Source organism: Rattus norvegicus, chromosome 19 (assembly GCF_036323735.1).
Source record: "Rattus norvegicus strain BN/NHsdMcwi chromosome 19, GRCr8, whole genome shotgun sequence".
Classification (NCBI taxonomy): Eukaryota; Metazoa; Chordata; class Mammalia; order Rodentia; family Muridae; genus Rattus; species Rattus norvegicus.
The window spans coordinates 45589826-45610792 of NC_086037.1; the positions used below are offsets into that span (position 1 = coordinate 45589826).

The window sequence follows — 20967 nt, forward strand, 5'->3', positions numbered from 1 at the left end:
CATACCGAGTGTTTGCTCACTGATAAAGACTTCCAATGTTTTCATTGGGTGGTGCTGCTGCTCTCTTTTCCTAATAAAACTTGAATTTATGAGAAGAGTTTGAGATGGAGTTTCAGTGTTCCTCTACGGTTTGTTGATACATGATGATAGGAAAGATGGCCATTTACATTGTGGTTAAAATCAGGCAAGATTTGGTTCTCTTTGCACACTATGCAGCTTAAAGACAGGTCCAGACTCACGTCACTGAGTTAGGGCGTTCGCTCACATTGTTTATAGCAGTGGTTCTCTGCCCTTTCACTGGGGCTGCCTAAGACCATCTACATATCAGATATTTTCATTAGGATTCATAACAGTAGCAAATTTACAGTTATAAAGTAGCAACAAAGGTAATTGTATGGTGGGGATCATCACAACACGAGGAACTGTATTAAACTGTATTAAAGGGTCACAATGTTAGGAAGGTTGAGACCCACTTTATAGGACGGCAAGTTGCCAGTGCCTCTGGCCTGAGTACCACAAATCCCACTCCATTCACATGGCTGTTTGTGGCCTTTAGAACACCAGTTAACCCCAGTGATGACCTGTGGTCCAATGGCTGTTGCACAGGTCCATGAGTAGCTGGGTAGGGGACCAAGAGGAGCTAACGTGAGCAGCGATAATCAACCAGTACCAGTGTGTAGTTTTCCTATCTCTCTCCTATCTCTTTCTCAAGATCTTATTTAGGCCAAATTGGCCTCCAACTATGTAATTAAAATCCTCCTGCCCCTACTTCAGGTGTGCTGGGATTATAGGAGGGCACCATTATATCAGCTTCACGCAGTGTTGGGGATTCCACCCAGGGATCTGTGCATGCTAGGCAAGCACTCTCCCAAATGAACCTACATTGCCAGCCCAGAGTAACTGCAGGCTTTCTCTCTGTTTCTGTCTCTCACTGACTCTGTCTTTTTTGTCTCTGTCTCTCCGTGTCTCTGTTTTTCTTTGTCTCTGTCTCTTTGTCTCTCAGTCTCTTTGTCTCTGTCTCTCTGTGTCTCTGTCTCTCTTTGTCTCTCTGTCTCTTTCTCTCTCTCTCTCTCTGTGTATGTATCTGATATGTGTATGTCTAGATGGTGTGTACAAATGTACACATGTGTGCATGTACATGTGGAACCCGTAGGTTAATATTAGGTATTCTTTTCAGTCACTTTATTTTGAGACAGGATCTCTCACTGTATTTAAAGCTCACTGACTGAGCAAGGCTGGCTGGCCAGTCTGCCCCAGCGGCAGCATTACAAGCATGTACTACTGAGCCAAACTAATTTTTTTTTAGATTTCATACTTACTTCACACATAACAGTTTTGCATGTATCTGTGTATAGATATTTGTAAACCACCATGTGGGTGCTGGGAATTGAACCTGGGTCCTCTAGAAGACCAGTCAATGCCCCTAACCACTGAGCCATCACTCTAGCCCCCTAGACCAGAAGTCTGTGGATTAAGGAGAGCTACATTTGTATCGTGTGTTTACTCAGCAGGCACTTTATCAGTTGTCATGTGAGTAGCCTCTGGGATATACCATTCTTAATGCCATTCGTAATTACCGTAGGAGAGGCTCTCAGATTCTTTCATCACAGCCTGTCAAGACTTCAGTCCTTTTCATTCTATCTACACTGAGGTGTTCCCCCTCTTACATTAATATTAATTTTCTTCCCAATACTTGATTCGGGTATGGCTTTCCTGACTTGGATCCCAGGATAGAGCTTATGGTATCTCATACTTCATAACTTGTGATTCTAAGAACAACATAGTAGCCAATAAAAAAAAATGTTTTCTGAAACCCAGTAAACAACCAATCACCTTTCTACCTAGTCTCTGCTAGAATGGATTACATTAGGTTATGTCTTACTAGTGTCTGTCCAACTGTCTGTCCGTCCATGACAACTCTGTAGTAGGATGCATAAACAAGGCAGACTAGTGTCTCTATCTCAAGCTCATTGTTTCAGATGTAACGCGCACCAGGAGGGATCTTATGTATGAACACAGCAAACTCAGGCGTTATGGTATAGATAAGACGTGCTGGGACTGTTCCTCAGCGTAGAACACAGTCCCAAGGCTCCGAATCAGCTACCTAGACTCCTCTTACAGTAACGTCTTTTCACAAGGATAAGGATATCTAGGACCCTGCTGGGCTACATGCCCCAGAGTGGAGTGGTACACGGGGGGAGGGGGGTTCTCCTTCTCTGAGGATAAGGGGTGGGGGCTCTGGGTAGGGAATTGTAAGGGTGGGACTTGGAAGAGGGGGTGCTGTGATTGGGATGTAAAGTGAATTTAAAAAATAAATATTGAAAAAAATGGCTAGGAGAATATTGACACAAGTCAAACAATAGGTAGGAGAGATGGCCTAGCAGTTAAAAGAACTGGCTGCTCTCCTGGAAGACCTGGGTTTGATTCCTGGCACCTACTTGGTGACTCAGAACCAACCAATTCCCTTCATCTAAAACCCAATTCTGGTCCCCCTGGACGTGCAAGGGTTACACATACGCAGAGAAAATGCCTATAGACAGAGAATTTAGAAATGAAGAAAGGATCAATAATGTTTGAGGGGGAGAGATGCATGTTACGCTGTGTGATTTCAACAACGTGTAGGCCATTTGTAGTAACCTTCATTTCTTCTGCTCTTAGAATCCCATTTTATTCCTTCTGCGACACATTCTTCCTGCTAAAAACAACCTCAGAAAGCAGCAAAAACTAACAACAGCGTCTTGTGAGTCATGGCTCACCAGCCCAGTCCATTTTCCACACAGGAAGATACTAGTGCACAAACAAGATGACACTGCTTCTCTGTTTCCTGTCAGACTTGGGTTAAAGTGTACCTCCTTACCAAAGCCTGCAGGGCCATGTGAATGTGGCCCTAGTGTCAGCCCATATCTCCTCTCATTTTATCCAATGTCTTCCAGATATACGGTCTTCACTTGAAAATGTGCAAACACCAAGCGGGCTTTTGCCTCAGGACCCTCACCCACTTTCAGGAACACAGTTATCCAAGCTCTGCCTTCTCTTATCTGTCTGCTTACCTTTGTCTCTCTAAGACATAAGCTTCCTGCGGCCAACGAGGTGTACTCTTCGTCATGAATCTGTGACCGTCTGTCTTGCCTGTCAATTTGATTGGATTCACAGGTGCCTAGGAGACCAGGCGAGAATGCTGCTTGGTGTAGTTGTGAAGACTTCTCCAGCCAGAGCTTAGATGAGGCACAAGTGCCTTCTCTGAATTTAGTCAGCATCACATTCAAGCTGAGGGCTTGGAGGAGTAAAACGGGAAAGCCCTTGGGCTGAGATTTTCTCTCATTTTGCTTCCTGACTGCCACATGGTGACCAGCTTCTTGCTGCGTGCTCTTCTGTCCCAGTAATGACAGAAACCACCATGAAATGGAATGCTGAAATAGAAGCCAAAATAAACCTTCCCCTGAGTTGATTTTCTCAGAACCTTAGTCTTACAACAAACCGTACAACTGTCCACCAGTGGTTACTGTTGGCTCTTAAACTTCCCTCAATGATCCCCTCCCCTCTGTCTCTCTGTCTCTGTCTCTCTCTGTCTCTCTCTCTCAATTTCTTGTTTGTCTTATTTATCCATTTTAAATTTATTATTTTTTTCGTATGTTACATCCAGAAGGCAGTTTCCCCTCCCTCCTCCCCTCCGAGTCCCTTCCCCCTTCTCATCCACTCCTCCTCCATTTCTCTTCAGAAAATTTCTCTCCATGGATGTTGTGCAAACATGTCATATCAAATTGCAATAAAGCTAGGCACCGCCTTTCATATTAATGCTGGGCGAGGCAACACAATGATACTTTCTTATAAAGCCAATCTTTATTTGTAATTTCCTTCCGGAAGGAAATTCATAAATTTCATTTTAAAAATTAGAATATATTTGATAGAGGCAAATATATTCTACAGCTATGTGCTTCAGATGACAGCCTTTACCACCTGTGTAGTGGCCACTAGAGGGGCAACACTGTAAATGCAACGACTGAGCAGCACATCCCACAGTACTTACCCAGTTTTGGTTCTAGGTTCTTAGTGGACTGAAGCTGGGCACAGCCCAGATATGCAACATATGTACATATGGTTTGAATAAAGAGTTGGTACTAAAACTGGGTTGTTGCTCTGAAGAATTTGACACTATTTTGTTGTTGTTGTTGTTGTTGTTGTTGTTTGAGAAATGTGGAAGACTTTGGAACCTGGGACTGGAAAATCTGTGGAATGCTGTAAGCAGCATCCAATGGGCCATACAGTGGGGTGCTGAAGAGCGGTACTGAGAGCAGTGTGGGTAGGAAGGCCCCACACGGAGCCTCAGAGGGGAACAAGAACTCTATTAACAGCGCTATACATAGATGCAATTATCTGGCAACAAAGTCAACTGCATTCTGCCCGTGTTCTAAGAACTTGCCTGAAGCTAAAAGAAGAGCTAGCAGACTTTGGTGAAAGAAGCTTCCGGACAGCATAACTAAGTCTGTGGAACTGCAGTTACTGACTCCTCTCCTAGAGGTCTGGCAGGAAGAGATGAAAATGTGCGCTTTGGAGAGGAAAGAACACTCCAGAACCATGATGACTCCAGCAAAGTCAGGTGCAAAAGAAGAGGCTATGGTTGTTGAGGAGAGCAGCACTTCAAGAAAAGCCTTCAGCCTTGCCTTAGAATGACAGGAAAAGTGTCCTCAGGACAAAATTCTGTGCAGTTAAAACTCCAGTTACTGAAAGGACAAGTCAAACTATGTGTGCTGGGGACAGTCCTAGGAAGCAAACGCACACAGTACTGTTCACATGGAGAAGAGCCCGTTCCCAGCTGGCAGCTGAAGGGAAGAGCCTTCCACGTGGTATTGGTTTGGAGAGACAAGAAGATGAAAGATTGAAGAGGTTATGGATTCTTTCTGTATAGTTTTAGAGAGACCCTAAAGTGAGGCAACATGTGCCAGGGTCAGAGTGGCTCAGAGGGAAGGAGGCCCTAAGGGGCCACAGTGTGAGGCTGTGAAAGAGAAGCCTGGGTGGTGGGGGATATGCCAAGACGCTTGAGACGCCAGATCCACGAGATGTCTGCCAAGAAGTACTGCACAGAGGGAGTAGAACGAGAGAGAGAGAGAGAGAGAGAGAGAGAGAGAGAGAGAGAGAGAGGAGATGTGTCACAACTAGAGAAGCTAGCAAGCTAGAAGGGAGAAGGAACCTAAGCCCTTTGAAACTGATGTCCCATATAACAAACACAGAGCTTTGGGACTCAGCGTCTGTCCTGCTGGGTTGGTTATTTATTTATTTATTTATTTATTTATTATTTATTTATTTATTTATTTATTTATTTATTTATTTTTCGGTCTTGCCAATGAGCACATGGGGACGACAGCCCAGTATGATGGTTTGAATGAGAAATTTTTCCCATAGGCTTGCGTATCAGGATACTTGGTCCATCCACAGTTGGTAGCACCTGTAGGAGGTGCAGCCTGACTGGACCAAGTATATCACTGGAGGGTGAAAGGCCTCACTGCACTGCCTACCTCATGTCTCTGTTTCCTGTGTATGTGTAACAATGTAACCAGCCAAGTCCTGCCCTCCTAGAAGACCACCCACCCCTCCCCTGCTATTAAGGGCTCGTCCCTCTTGAACTGCAAACCAAAATGAGCTTTCTTCCTTCCGTTGCTTGGGATATAGTATTTTTATTACAGCAACAGAAAAGTAATGAATTCACCAGACAGAAGAACGTGAAACATTCACATTTCTAGGAGAAAAGTGATGGTGTGATCTGGCCTGAGGAGGAAAGGGAGAGGTAGATTGCTGGCTCTGTGAGGGCTGGTGGGGCCCAAGGTGTAGGAAAGACCTTTCATTTCTCACCAAGGTGGGCGTCTCATGGCTCCCGAGAGCTATTGCTTTTACTGTCAATAAGCCTTGGTATGTTTGCTTGTACTGTTACCAGCCATTTCCAGAGCTTTTGCTCCTAAGGTTGGGGCACCTAGGTAAAGGCTGCAGCCAATGAATCAGGGCATCCTCAGAGAGAGAGGCTTTGGACCAAGTTTTCTAACTGGGTCTCCCTCCCAGACATCCTTCTTACCCTGCACAGGTATCTGGGTTTCTATTCAAGGTCTCCTTCTGCCCTGACATCTGAAATGGGCTGAGAGGAAGGCTCTCACAACCCTAGGCTCTACCCAGGGACAGCACTGGAAGAGATCTGAGGTCTACCCATCGATCCTACAAAGGAGACCTGGCTCTTCTCCACGATTGCACACAGCAGTCTACCCATCAGCCTTCAACGTGTTATTTCTGCCCACGGGCCACTCTTCACTCACTCTATACCCACTGAGAGTGGGCCTGCCCTTCCTCCAACAGTCTTCCCTGAAACCTTATCTGGCAGGGTCAGAGTTCGGCACTTCCCATCTGATACAAGCCCCTACAGGTCTGTCAGGGAGAGGGGAGAAAGAGTTTCCCACTGAGCTTTTCAGGGGAGCCTGCACTGTTTCTCCCGGGGCCGTCCTTGTTTGCTTGTCAGTACTCACAGGACAAGCTGTATTGTGGGGTTGGCAAACAGGCTGAGGTGCTCCCAGCCCTCTCTTCTCCTAACACTCCCTCACCCTCCGGTCTCATCCCACTGTGAACCTGACTACCCAGGATGTGCAAGGCACAGAACAAATGACTTGAACTGGCCTCGGGGCTTCCACGTTGACTTGGGTGTGATCTAGCAGACCACAGTGAGTTTCTAGCACTAGGAATTCATTGTTTTCTGACTAATTTGCATGCGTTATTGTGAGAAAAGCCTACATTTCTTTTAAACTACAGGGAAAGAGAAAAAAAATAGCACTGGTCAACAATAAATCTGGGCAGAGTGATAGGATCTTGGCCCAGAACTGAGGTCCCCACCGTGCTGATGATGACAGCTAGGGCAGACCCTTGCCAGCAGGCCCTGAAGAATACCAGGGTGGGCCTCCTGACTGACAAACAGCTGTGTCCCTTCCAGGTGTTTGGAATTCTGTGTTTCTGTTTCTATTTCCCTGGTCCAAATTAGGAAACAGACTATTGAATAGTTAAATGTGTTTGCCGGAAAACATTCAAGTGTATGACAACGGTTTCCAAATCCCCACAGAGCCTGGACACAAGAGAGTCTGGCAGCCAAGCCTGTTATTAAGAAGGTCACAAGATGCCATCTGTGACTGTGTACACTTTCCAGTTGAAGCACACATAGCCTAGGGGTGGCTGCCATCGATTCTGCCGTGAGTGTAAAGCACTCTCTTGTGGACGCAGCAGTGACTTGGTGGGCTGTGTGAGCCGACCAGAGGTCTGCCCCAGATAAGGGCTGGAGACAAGAAAGATAACGCACTGCTCTTGGGTCTGTCTTTAATTATAGCTCAAAAACATTTTGGGAATGTTCATGCCTGGCTCTCCTAAATTTTTTTGTGGCTGACGTTAGCACCTTTAAAACATGGCAATAGTTCTCTTGTCATTATTAAGGCAGATAAATGAATCTTTTATTCACAACATAATAAAGAGTTGAGAGAAGGGGCTGGGGATTTAGCTCAGTGGTAGAGCGCTTACCTAGGAAGCGCAAGGCCCTGGGTTCGGTCCCCAGCTCCGAAAAAAAGAACCAAAAAAAAAAAAAAAAGAGTTGAGAGAAGATGACAATCAATTCTAGAACTCTCCGATGAATTTTATAACTGTTTACATTCTGCTTTTCCAGAATTTCTAAAATCTGTATTTTAATTACACTTTACATATTGGGAGGAACATGTGCTTTCGTGTGTAATCATGGTATTATCATACCCCAAAACTTTACCAACCATAGAACAGTGTGTACCTCAAATACACACTACTGAATGCCCAACTCTCAGAAATCTGCCATCTACCCTGATGGCTAACAAATGTCTAAGTCTAAGACAGTGATGCCTAGTGGTTTTGAGACACTTTGAAAAACCTGATGAAAACTCTGGTCTACAGAAAAACCTTCAGAAGGACTTTTAACTCCCTAATGGCAACCATTTTGTGTCCTTACAGGGTGTTCATGGAGAACAGGTTGAATATTAACGCATTGTTGATGTTCCATTTATATTTCCCTCCTCCGGGAACATACACTATACACAGTACTCCCAAATGGACAGACAGCACTTTTGGGTAGGGGGGTAATGAACAACCTGCCTAGTGGAAACTGACAGACATCAAATGGCACTCGTATCATGTCAGACCCCAGTAGGTAGACTAAATGACTAGCATAGATGACTCAGAAAATCCTTCCAAACTGGAGATTCTCCAACACAGCCATGCCAGAGGCTTATGAGTCTACACCCGCCTTCTTGACAATCTGCAGTGTGTGTGATGTTGAGGGTGGCACAGGAGCTAAGGACCCAGCTTTGGAAGGTAGAGTGTGTTGGAGGCTATGGAGGTAGTCTCATCAACAGCACATCTCCCACTTACACCTAGGAAGCACGGAGGTGGGCAGAGGGTAGTAATTAGGGTAACAGTAAACATCTTTAATTAAAAAGCTAAGGTCAAGATGCACTCTTTTGTCAACTGTGAACTTGCAAGGAAAAATGAGAAGCCAAGCATATTTCAGAAGATGAGCGCCCACGGTTCCCTTCACAGCGTCTGAAGAAAACAAGGCATTCTGTGAATTATAACCATGGTTGATGGCTGTATAATTCAGGATGCTTGCTGAAAACCACTCAACTGTATGGTAAAGCGGGTCAGTGCAGAGTGTGGAAACTGTAAGATACAGCCGAACATCTCGGAAGGTTCAGGGACAGTGCTATCTTGACATATAGGCATAGTCCCATGGTCCTTCTGATTCTGTGAGGAGGAAATGTCGATGCAGTGCCCCAGAAGACTGCCCCAGACATGAAAGTACCTGTCCCTCCTCAAAGCTCCTGAATTGCTGTCAGTTTAATGCCAGCCACAATTTTGCCTCTTATTAATCTGTTGGTCAAGGGTTGATGGGAAACAAAGGCTGCTTGTGTAGGGTGGGAGTAGTTATATAACTTAAAAGATTTCCATCCTGATCCCCCTTTTCTTCTGCACACAGGCAGACTCCCTGATATAACAAGCCCCTCCCAGGACAGCACACTGAACATCAAGCACAAAGTGGTATGTTTTAATTCTTCCTAAGGATCTTTGAATAGTGCACGTTATTCATAACAAGGCAAACAAAGGGGAAGAGCTCTGAAAATGAATATTTGCCAGCCATTTCTGTGTATTATGTGTGTATCTTCCTGTCAGCAGATACACAGGTAGCCAAGGTCACCAACTGTGAGCAACTGGCCAGGCTGAGACTTTAATCACTAACCTCACTTCGTCTCTTTTCCATGGATGGCAATAATCACACATAAACTTGTCTCTGATTATAAATTCCCAAACAGTGAAGAGACTGTGAACTTTGGACTTTTGTGCAGGTTTAAGATTGTTTGAGACTATGGGAGCTTTTGAACTTGGACTGAGCGAGCCTATGGGAGACAAGGGATGGACTGTGGTGGTTTGAATAGGTTTGGCCCCCATAGACTCATGTGTTTTGAATGCTTGGCCTATAGGGAGTTGCACTATTAGGAGGTGTGGCCTTGTTGGAGTAAGTGTGGCCATGGAGGAGGTATGGTTTTGTTGGAAGAAGTGTGTCACTGTTGGGGAGGGCTTTGAGACACTCTCCTAACTGCCTGGAAACCAGTCTAAAGCAGAACTCTCAGCTCCTCCTTCAGTACCATGTCTGTCTGGATGCTGCCATGCTTCCGCCTTGATGATAATGGACTGAACCTCTGAACCTGTGAGCCAGCCCCAAATAAATGTTTGCCTGACTTGCCTTGGTCATGGTGTCATAGCAATGGAAACCTAACGAAGGCAGAAGTTGGTATCAGGGACTGGGGTATTGCTGTGATAGGCCTGACAATCTGTGTGACTGAACGGGCCATCCTAGTAGGAATATGGAAGAGATCGGTGCTGAGGGTGAGTTGAACTCTGGAGCTCGTTCTTAAGATGTTTGGGTGAAGAATGTGGGTGCTTTTTGTCCTTGTCCAAAGAGTCTTCCTGAAGCTAAGATAAAAATATTAACTGCATTGATACGGTCTCAAAAAAAGTCCAGCATAGACTTTGTCCTCCAGATTACTCTCGCGAAGAACATTTTTATCAGGCAGAGTAAGCTTAGAAAGGAAAAATACAAAATGTACGGCTCAGAGAATAGAGGGGCACTTGGAAGTGGAATGAAGCTAAATCCCATGTTCAAGGATATTAAATGGAACTAAGAGAATGGTGACCTTAGGGCAAGTGTCCAAGCTAAACTTAAGCATTTGTAGTTGTGTGAAGAGCTGGTATCATGTTAGGCATATTGTGACCTGGTTGTGGTTTTCATTTGGACGTAAGGAGATATGATTACGTGTCAAATTGACAAGGGATGGATTGTGATGGGTACTCTGTTTTCAATTTGATTAAGAACTGTAGTGAGAAGCATAGGTCCAGGCATGGTGCTACTCACCTTTAGTCCCAGGAGACAGAGACAAACAGATCTCTGAGTTCCAGGCCAGTCTTATACGGAGCAAGTTCCAGGTAAAGTAAGAAGTAAGTTCAGGCCTGGGGGTACACATCTCTAATCCCAGCATTCAGGAGACTGAGCCAGGCAGATCTATGAGCTCAAGGTCAATCTATAGAGCAAGTCTCGGGATTTAGTCAGTGATGGAGTTGGAAAAGAGAAAGCTGATGATAATGTAATAGAACAAGGGAGCCATGTCCCACGCCAGCAAGCAACGGAACTCAGCAGCTTCAGCCATGTGGCTCTGGCTTTAGAGTCAAAAATAGAAGGGACTACTGGGACAATTGACGCTGAGAGCTGGAGGTAAGAAATTAGTGGTGATTAAGAAGAGAACAGCGTCACTGAGGTAAAATCTCCTGGAAAGTGTTTTCTGAAAGCACAAAGAAGCTGTGTTCCGGAGATAGCCAAGATATACCTTGTGGTACAGTTGAACTTGGTTATGTGTAAGAGTAACAAAGGTGGTACTGGTTTTGAAGGCATGAAAGGGTCATGGAGAACAGCTGAAGATTGGCACTGTGGGAGGCCATGGAAAGCCATTGATGAAGGTACAACCTCAGTTGCAGTCAATGGCCCAGGACTGAAGGGATCATGCAAAGAAGTTGAGGCTTGGCACCATGAAGAGAGCCTATGAGAGGCTATTGGTGAAGCCCAGTTGCAGTGGAAAACTCCAGCAAATTAAAAATGACAATGCCATGAGATGATCACCAAGAACGGCAGCAGTGGAGTGGAGTCAACTAGACCCTGGAGAGCAACAGAGGGCAGAACTGGAGAAGTGAACCAAGCCCTTTGGAGGAACCCAGAAGATCGTGTGTGTATCCCAGACATTGGAACAAAAGGCTATAACATTGAAGTTGCCTTGGAAACCCCAAGATGTGTGAGATGTCAGAGCTGTGGGATGCTTGGGAGGAAAACTGCTAACAGGGAGTGGAACCAGTCAAAGAGCTTTGTGCTGCAGTCAACACAGATGAAAAGAGTTGGAGATCTGAAGAGTGCCTTGACCTCAGACATGGAGTTTGCAGTTTGGCCAGTTGGTTTTTGGACTTGCTTTGGTCCAGCATTTCTCACTATGACATTTTGGAATGTTAATATGAATCCCGGTGATATTGGAGGTGTGTGACCTGACTTGTGGCAGTTAAGTGACCGGATGAATCTCAGCAGCGACTTTAAAGTTTGGAATTCTAACACTGTTGAGACTGCTATATACTACGGGGACTTTTAAAGTTGAACTAAATGTATCTTTGCATTATGCCATAGCTAGGTATGGCCCCATAAACTCATGTGTTTGAACAAACCTATGGGAGCCTGGGAGTGGAATGTGGTGGTTTGAATTTGCTTGGCTCAGGGAGTGGCGCTATTAGGAGGCATGGCCTTGTTGGAGGAAGTGTGTCACTGTGGGGGTGAGCTTTGAAACCCTCCTGCTAGCTGCCTGGAAGCCAGAGTTTTCTGGTTGCCTTCAGATCAAGATGCAGAACTCTCAGCTCTTTCTCCAGCACCATGTCTGCTTGCGTGCTGCCGTGCTTCCTGCTTGATGATTATGGACTGAACCTGTGAGCCAGCCTCAATTAAATATTTGCCTTTATAAGAGTTGTCTCTTCACAGCAAAGGAAACCCTAAGACAATGGGAAATTCTTTGTCTTTCTCTGAGGTAGCCAAAAATACTTTTTAGTTACACTTCTTCCGAAAATCAGTATGTTTGTACATACATGTGTGCCTAGTATGTTGACCAGATTATACTGGATCTTAACCTCTTTAATCTGTCTTTACATATCAATATTTTTATGGGCACCTTTCATGGTTAACAAACATAATGTTACTTTGGGTAATGGACACATCCCTCTGACTGGTTATATCACAATTTTAAAATATTCCATATCTGCAGGCATGTAGCATTTTTTCATTTTTTTCTTATGGTTTTTACTTGGTAGATATTTAAGGGGTTTATATTTATAATTATTATAAACTTTTATGAAAACTAAAAGTTGAAAATGCATTTATGCAACAGTAAATTTACCTTAGTGCATTCTCAGAAGTGAAATTCTTGGGTTGGAAATTAAGCTTAATTTTTTCACAGCTAAATTCCTTCCCTGGAATTATCCTCAGTGTTTCTTTTCCTGTGTTCTCAGACCTGCTTCAAACCAGGCTTAGTGGCACATGCTATGATCCCAGCACTCAAGGGATTCTAAGTCAGGAGGGTCACAAGTTCAAGGCTAGCCTGGGGTACATAATGTTTTATAACCTTAATGTTTTCCAATATGATAGCTGGAGGTACTTGTACTCTCTTTAATTTTCTTTGATATTTTTCCTCATGCTTGTTAGTTTTGTGGATGTTTTATTAAGAGTTGTTGATTCTCATCTGTACCCGCCAGTTTTAAAGCAGAGTTGAATGGACAGCAAATCAAACCATTGCTCCTGCGGGAGAGGTAAAGTGTGGGTTCTCTAGTCACAATGCTTTTGTCAACTTATCAACCTGTAACTTTTTATATTTGTTTTTATTTTAAAAAATAAGATGTATTATAAAACACTTGCAAAGAAAATATCAGAAATATCAGCACAGTAGTGTTTACGCGTGTGCTTCTGTCCCAAGGCTCTCTCTCTAACACGTGTAGACTCACTAGCATTGAACTTGAGCCAGTGGCACTGGCGGAGAGCTTAGCGCAGCTCTCCTCCCTGTGAGGCACACCATTGTCTGCGTGTGCTTATGGACCTACACTGCACTTCAGCATGATGGGCAGGACTACGTTAAACAGCAAAATCTCTAAGGAAAAAACATTAAAAAACAGAAAATGGAGTTCTCAGGAGACCACCAAAGGGACAGTTAATTACCCACGAGAGAACACACAAGGCCATGCTTGCTGTGCTCGACCCCGGCACGAGTGCACATGACAGGCGATTCCCCTTCTCCCCATTCTGTGCGTGCTGCTCAGTGACCTCAAAAGGGCTGTATTAACCTCGGGGCTGCACACAGATTCGTCACGTAGGTGAAGTCATAAATATCCATGAGTGTGACTGTGCCTCTGCTCATGTTTCCGTTGGGATAGATCTTTTAGGATTTTTATAAACTATTTACGTTTGGGATTGGACTTCTTTGCTTAACTTCAATATAAGCACTTCCCTAGTTTTGTCTTTTCATTTTACTATTATTGCCTGGTAGAGTGGGTTTTGATCGCAGTATCGAAATGTCATTCGAATAAGGATAAGAAAACAAGTGATAAAGGAATTTTGTTACTTGTTTGTTCTTGTGAGACAGTTTTGTTGTTGTTGAATGTGTGTATGGTGAAGTGTGTGTACAGAGGGCATACATGCATAGTAGTACAAGTGCACATGTATGTCTGGTATGGGAGTTACAGGTGCACATGCGTGTATGGTATAGGAGTGTGTACAGGTGCACATGCGTGTATGGAATGGGAGTGTGTACAGGTGCACATGCGTGTATGGTATGGGAGTGTGTACAGGTGCACATGTGTGTGTAGAGGCCAGAGACTGACATTGCCATCTTTTCTATTCTTCTTCACTTTACTGTTGCTCACCTAACTCAGAGCTCACTGATTGGCTAGACTGGTTGGCTCATGAACTCTGTCTGTTCTCCTCCCCCACTCTCTGCCCCATCCCCAGCACCACGATTATAGACAGCCCTCTGTGTTTTTGTTGTTGATGATGGTGGTGGTGGCATTTTGTGTTTTACAGTTTCCATGTGGCTGCTGTAGCCAGAGCACTTCACACAGAGACCCATCTTCTCAGCCAGTTCTGGGTTCTGTTGTTTGTTCTGAGACATAGCATTGCTATGTAGCTCAGGCTGGTCTCAAATTCAGGATCTTCCTCTCTCAGCCTTCCCAGCGCTGCAATCTTAGCTATGCACCCTTGGACCTGGCTTGCTTGGTATTAATTCCTAATTCTCTCTTCTCCAGGCACATCAGAGTTGGAGTTCTGGAACCTCTCGTCCAACATGTCTAGCTTATAGACCACGCCACCTGTCCCCCAGTAGGTTGCTGCTCTTATCCACTTGCAGTTTTTATTTTGACGGTTCCCTCCTCCTCCTGCTTTCGTGCTTTCCAGGGTCAGAGGCCATTTAATGACTCCCTCTGCTGACACCCGCATTGCCACTTCATTTTATGAGTCTTAGCAGAGAAAGTAGGATTGCTCATGACAGGGTTAGAACAGGCAGCTAACACACTTGCCTTCCAGCTGCTCTGGGAATAAGCATTGTGGGGACGGCTACTGCTGCAGTTGCGGGGAGACTGAGGGAGTTTGGAACTCCTGATTTGAAAAGTGCTTCAGGATGTCAGTGAATTTTAAGTGAAGCCTTGGCCCACCTTTAATCGTAGCACTCAGGAGGCAGAAGCTAGCCAATCTCTGTGAGTTTAAGGCCAGGCTGGTCTATGTAATCAGTTCCAGGCCAGGAGGGCTACACAGTAAGAAACTATCTCAAAGAGAGACACAGGGGATGGGTGGGGAGGGGTGGGGAGGGGAGGGGAAGAAGAGGAGAGAGGTGCATAGAGTGTGGCTAATACCTGTAACCCTGGCTCTTGGGAGACTGAGGCAAGGGGAATCAGGACAGAAGTTCAAGGCTATTTGAAACCCTGTCTCAAAAAAATAAAAATCAGACCACCATCAAAACTAGAAAGAAAGAAGTTTAGAGTTTTGGGGATGTAGCTCATGTGCAAGACTTCGGGTTCAGCCCTCGGTAGAGAAAATCAAACGGCGGTTGGGTCCATTCCTATGCGTGCAGACTTGGCTCTATCTACAGCTCTCAGCACTGAATGTGTCATCTTCTTCACTCTAGGTTCAAAGCCCAAAAGGCCAGGCTTTGAGCTCCTCATGAGTTACAGGAACAGAGGGAGGAAACTACTGAGACAAGTAAGAAACTTGTTCCGTTTGCCCTTTGGTACTGGCTGGGCTCGGGGATATCTGCAGGGTGCACGTACTGAGGTGTAGGGTGCTTACCTCTGCATAAAAATGCCTCTTCCTTCATAATCTGCTGAAAGGCGGGCTGTTCTGATTCGAGGCCTCTGGACACTTCAGGTACAGACCTGCCCTGTCACAGGGTCAGGGAGCTCTTGGGATCGGCCTGTTGTGATAGATGATACATTAAGTTCTCAGATTATCCTGCATTGCTGGGGACTCACCCTGAGTGCTGAGTGTCCCAGTGTCTATTGTCCCCACTCTCCCTGATATGGCCTCCCCTGACCAGGACTCTTACTGGCCTGGTCAGATCTTCTCAAATCCCAGTACTTTTAAACAGGATGTTAGAACAGGTCTCCTTTATGCCTTAGAGCTCTATCAGGAGGGGCCTTGTCTTGGAAGCACCAGCAACCTGAGGTCAACCCCCAGACAAAAGCTGTCTGTGGCAGGACCAGCTCAGGATTCCGTGTGCTGAGGAAGCAGAGGCAGGCACAGGGATCCCTGAGACTCACTGGCCACCCAACCTCACTCACCTACTGTACAAACACCAGGCTGGTGAGGGACCTTGTCTTAAGGAATGAGGTGGATGGCAACTGACAGTCAAGAGTTGAGGTTGTTTTCTGATCTCTACAAGCACATGCATACATATTCACACACTCAAGGCACATACACACATAGGCATGCAAACTCTCAGAGGCAGGCACACACACAGGCATGCGCACACACATGTGCACAGAGGCACACACAGGAGCAAATGTTAACCCACACAAACACACATGAATACACAATCATACACAAACATGTATGAGCACACACACATGACCATGCACATACACATGAACATGCACATATAAGAACACATGCAGACACACACACACACACACACACACACACACACACACACACACACAGAGGCTCTCACTCAAAAATTTTCTCTGGCAGGGAGTCTTGGAGTAGAAGTTAAAAAGAAATGAAACAGTTTCTTCTATGTGCCCTACTAACTTCATTTATTATAAAATAAAACAATAGGTTTTTTTTTTGCTATCCCACAGTTTTTATTAGAGCCTCTCTTTAAGTTGAATTTAAACAGCTCAGCTTTATGCTTAGTAATTGAATGTGTGATGTCATGAGTTTGGTATGTTAGTTACATGCGTTAGGGAGAGAAAAATAACGAGGTCAGTAAATTTATTTTTTAATGTCATTCAAGTAGCACCTGGGATTGTCATGAGAATACCAATTATACACACATGTCCCCTTGAAAAGGCTGGTCTAGGGCACCAACGGAACCTGGCAAACTTAGCTAGCAGGGCAGGGTTGGACGGCTTTCCTTGGGCCCCAGACAGCTAGGCCTATTTTAAGGATCGCCTCCCAGAATGAAACATCTGCATTAGCATCTAGGGAATGCCCCTGCCCTGAAAGGCAGTGCTTCAGGGAGATGCTGGGGACCTAGAAGCTGGGGTTAGGGGAGTCTACTGAAAGTTCTGTGCATTCAGTCAGGGACCTGCTTCCCCGGGGTGGGGTGTGTGTGCTCACTTCTGGGAAAGGAAGGATGAATTCCTGAAAGAGTGTTGGTCACAGCTTCCTCCTGGGAGTTGTCTGAGGGAATGATTAACTACAATTAAATAATTCGCTCTTGCCGTGCAGAGCTGCACTGGTGCCAAGCAATTTCATTGCCAATCAGTGTGAGAGCTGTGCTGAGGGACATGTCCTCTCCTGACCCCTCCCCTAAATCCATTTTCATATATTTCTTTGGTGATGTACTAACAGTCCCAAGCCATTCCCCCATCCCCCTCCCCTTTCCCTGTCACATTCAATATATATGGGGGAGTTATCTGAGTAATGTTGAGGCATCATCCTGTCCAAAACCAAACCATGGCTTTTATGAGTAAAGCAAAGTTTAATATTTTCATTTTCTATATGTGTATGTATGTTTGTGCACTGCGTGTGTACCCGATGCCCTCCCAGGCAGAAGGCTCCAGTCCCCTGGAACTGTAGTTACAGATGGATATGAGTCACTGTGTGGGTGCTGGGAATTGAACCTGGGCCCTCTGGAGGAGCAGCTGTGCCCCCATCCCCACATTTAAAACATTTTAAAACAGGTACTGAAATTTTAGGGGAAGATGGGAAAGCTCCCAGATTCAGAATTGTCCATTTGGCCAGCTTGCCAAAATGTTTCCATTTAAAAACATTTGCGTGGTGACTAGCTCCATTGGGAACTCTCCTTGAATTCTTGGGACCTGACTTGAAGAAGGTCATGATGTAGGACTTGAAAAGCAGAGAATTCACACCCAGGACTGCCTGACTGGTTAGACGTGGGGAATGAGCAGCAACAGCTCTTACTAGTGAAGGATGAGGAAAGGGCGGTAGGCAAGAGACCAAGTCTTCAGTGATTCTTAGAATTCCTGCCTTTTTAAATCCGTCTTGCTTATTGATCTGTCCTTCCTGACTGAGGTGCAATTCAGGCAACAGAAAGGCATTATTTTTACTTTATGTAAGCTGGAAGAAAATGCAGAAGTGATGCCAGCCCCTGCTCGTGAATGATGTCTGGTTTGAAAGACACAATTTAATTCCCATTTTTGTGGGAACGGTGACCTTTGTGGATGAGCGAGTGTTGACAATCGGACCATTTTTCCCCCTCCAGCTTCAGCGACAATGGGATTATGAAAACAAGTTAGGCTCCTCAGATGATTCAGACACGGATCGATTCTCCTCCGTTACCAGTGGAAGCTCCAGGCGGAAATTCAAGTAATTTCGAGAAAGAAGTCACAAACCGAGGGCCCTAACTTCTGTGTTAACCCATTGAGACAGGAGTTCCAAGGAGGCCTTGGTATGGTATGCACATAGGGAACACCTTGCTTCAAACTTCCCCGGGCTTCATCCCTCCTTGTGTCTCTGTGCGCTGTGCATGTGCGTGGCGTGTACGTTGATGGGGAAGGGAATTTGTCACAAACATGATTAATGTTCCTTTACAATAAGTGCCCAGGCTCACATTCTGCTGTAAGAACCTCACAAATTACGGTGGGCTCCAGAGTTATACAGCCTGTCCTTTACCCCAGAGAAAGACTTTTCTGTTTCTCCCTGAGCTATGGCCCAGAATAGAAAGCCCTCCTCAGCAGGCAGGGTTTCCCTCCACTCAGGGAAAACTGGCTTCGCTGGCGGCTCCTCCTCCCATGGACCTGCGCCTCCTTCTTCCCACTGTGTCTGCCCCAGCGGGGTCCCCACGCGGCCCTGTGGTTGCCCTGCCGGAAAGCCGCCAAGGGACCTGGCAGAGAAGGAGCAAGCTACGGAATAATAGTGCCCTTCTCCTGCTGGCAGTCATTCCTCTGCCACCCGGAGCTTCGGTGCCCCTGATCCAGCCTGTACCCCAACCCACGGCTCCCCTTGAACAGAGTACAAAAGTCGCACCCTAGTCCCCTAGCCGCCCCCTCCCCCCACGACCCAGCACTTAACTATGTTTTTCCGTTAGCTCCAGGTTGGGCTAAATACATTCGCTGGGAGCCATCTGGTCTGCTTCCCGGGAACTCTTCATGTGGTTTCCATTAAAGTCGCCAGAATCATGCATTGAAAATGCAGCCCTGGGCCACTCCGGGAGCCTCCAACAGTCGGCCCTGCGCAAGCAGAGTGAAGGGACCTTTGGGCAAACTCCCAGGCTGGCACTCAAGGGCCATACCCTAGTGACTGCGCATGGCCACTCCTAAGAATGCACTTACCCACGGCAAGGGGCTTCTAGTGCCCCAGTGTTCCGCTTTTGTCGCATGCAAGCCAAAGTTTGTTAGAATTCCGTTTCCATTCTAAAACTCAATGTCAACAGCTTTACAGACAAAATTTACAGAAATAACCTGGCCACAGAAACTCAGTGTGACCAGCCACATCGGGAGGGCTGAGTCTGCCTTCTTCCCTGACTCCCCCACCCCCATGGGGGTGGGGGGGACAACAGGAAAAAACGTTAGCTTATGGACAGATACTGACTCACACAGTGAATTAGGGTTTATAGCACAAGATAAAGGAGACAGGCCGATTTGAGGAATCACCATGTGCTGTACTTGGAAAGCCCCTTAGGGTTTATCAAAGATCAGTCTGTTTACTGAGGAGACTGGACAAACAAGGGTCTTGGGAAGGGGTGGCAGGGGACCAGCCACCGGCACTTGTAGGTATCGAAGGGACTCTGGTCAAAAGGAATTAACGTGTGGAGTCCTGTTTTCCCCAGGGTCTTCCTTTCCTCTGTCTTCACCTCCAGCCTAGGTTTCCCTCTCCCCTTTTCCTTTGCTTTCTTTCCGTTCTCTTCCCATCCCCACCCCAGCCGGGGGATTTTATTTGGGATTTTAAAATGAAACCAGGTGCTCCGTAAAACAAAGGCAAAGTAGTAACAAGGAAAGACGACCCAAGGCCTAAGGAATGTGCTGAGTTTTATGACTCAGGCTGTCCTGGCAAAAAAGTAGGAGTGACATGAGAGGTGGGTGGCACCGAACACAGACCATACATGGCAGCCTTGGCCTCCCCTGATAGGGTGGTCAAGGCAGCCTGTGACTCACTTTGTAAAATGGGTCACTGCGGAAAAAGGCTTCCCAGGCTGGAGCCAAAGGATCAGCAACTTTTCCCTGAGGGGTAGATCCACGTGATGGGGCCAGGGCTACCCTGAGGTTTGGAGAACACATCCTAGGCTAAATGCCACCTTTTCTCCAGGAAGAGGCAGGCTCGGCAGACTGCGCACTGGTGCCTTTAGGAGATGAACAACCTGTGGGCTTTAAAGTGTCAAGAACTCTGTGTTTGGGGGGTGAGCTGAGGGGGTGACCTGGGAGTTCTAAGTCTCTAAGTTGGTGGAAGCGCCTTGAATGGAAGGGGGCGAGGTGTAAAGTGGCTCCCGGGAGCAGAAAGTGGAAAAGCTTGCCATGATGAAAGGGGGTGGGGGAGTCTGGGTGCCATTCCTAAGCGGTCAGGGGGCAACTAGCTCAGGGGATGGGTGGGGCATAAACACCCAGGGAGACATCCACACATTCTGAGAATTCTTTTTAAGTGATCATGGTGATGAGTGAGGTGCACTTTTTCCTGTTACTAAGAGACAGGCTAAGAGTGCTGAGAAGGTCTCTCCTAGCAGGGTGGTAGTGGGGGCTGGAAATTGGATGGCAAGGGTCAGCCTGGGCTCTCCTCATTACCTTGGTGAGTAGAGCCAACTGGACTGAGTTCCTTCTGTTGTCCCTCGAGCCAAAGAAGGCTGTCTGTCATGTTTTGAATGAGAATGAACTCTGACTGACATAAATGAGGTTTCCGCACATAGGAGCCACATGGACTGGAGGCTTCCCTGCCTTTTCCTCTTTCCCATTCTGTGAAATACTTACCAACAAGCTCTGCTGACTATTCCATAATTTCAGGGAAATCTCTGCCTAACTTTGTCATCAAAGGCAACCTCCCTGGAAAAACTACAGTCTAAGAATGATGACTTCATAAATATTTATAGTGTAGGCAGGCATCACTCCAGCCCTGTTGGAGAATGGGCCCATTCAGCCTTCTGTAAGACGTGACACTTGGGTGAGTGACATCTGTCATCTAGATCAGCCCTGCACTCC

At 46.0% G+C, this 20967-nt stretch overlaps 1 protein-coding gene and 1 long non-coding RNA gene across 4 annotated transcripts in view; one reads left to right on the forward strand and one right to left on the reverse strand.

Moving 5' to 3' along the window:
* The window catches only part of C19h4orf51 (similar to human chromosome 4 open reading frame 51), a 35530-nt gene extending 16559 nt beyond the window's left edge, over positions 1-18971 (forward strand). Inside the window, exons 3-6 of one of the 2 annotated variants that reach the window (NM_001025764.2) lie at positions 9017-9078; positions 14410-14482; positions 15285-15358; positions 18045-18971. In NM_001025764.2, the coding sequence (NP_001020935.1) occupies positions 9017-9078; positions 14410-14482; positions 15285-15358; positions 18045-18152 (317 nt within the window). In that variant the 3' untranslated portion in view covers positions 18153-18971. Of the gene's footprint in view, positions 1-9016; positions 9079-14409; positions 14483-15284; positions 15362-18044 lie in introns of those variants that run through there. The other variant, XM_063278188.1, reaches the window with a different exon arrangement.
* Positions 1-19085, reverse strand: part of LOC102550010 (uncharacterized) — a 54627-nt gene extending 35542 nt beyond the window's left edge. Inside the window, exons 1-3 of one of the 2 annotated variants that reach the window (XR_001842287.3) lie at positions 18854-19085; positions 15446-15569; positions 3051-3410 (exon numbers count right to left, since the gene is read on the reverse strand). This is a non-coding gene — a long non-coding RNA (uncharacterized LOC102550010). The remainder of the gene's footprint in view (positions 1-3050; positions 3411-15445; positions 15570-18853) is intronic. The other variant, XR_010060196.1, reaches the window with a different exon arrangement.
* Between the last annotated feature and the right edge of the window lie 1882 nt (positions 19086-20967).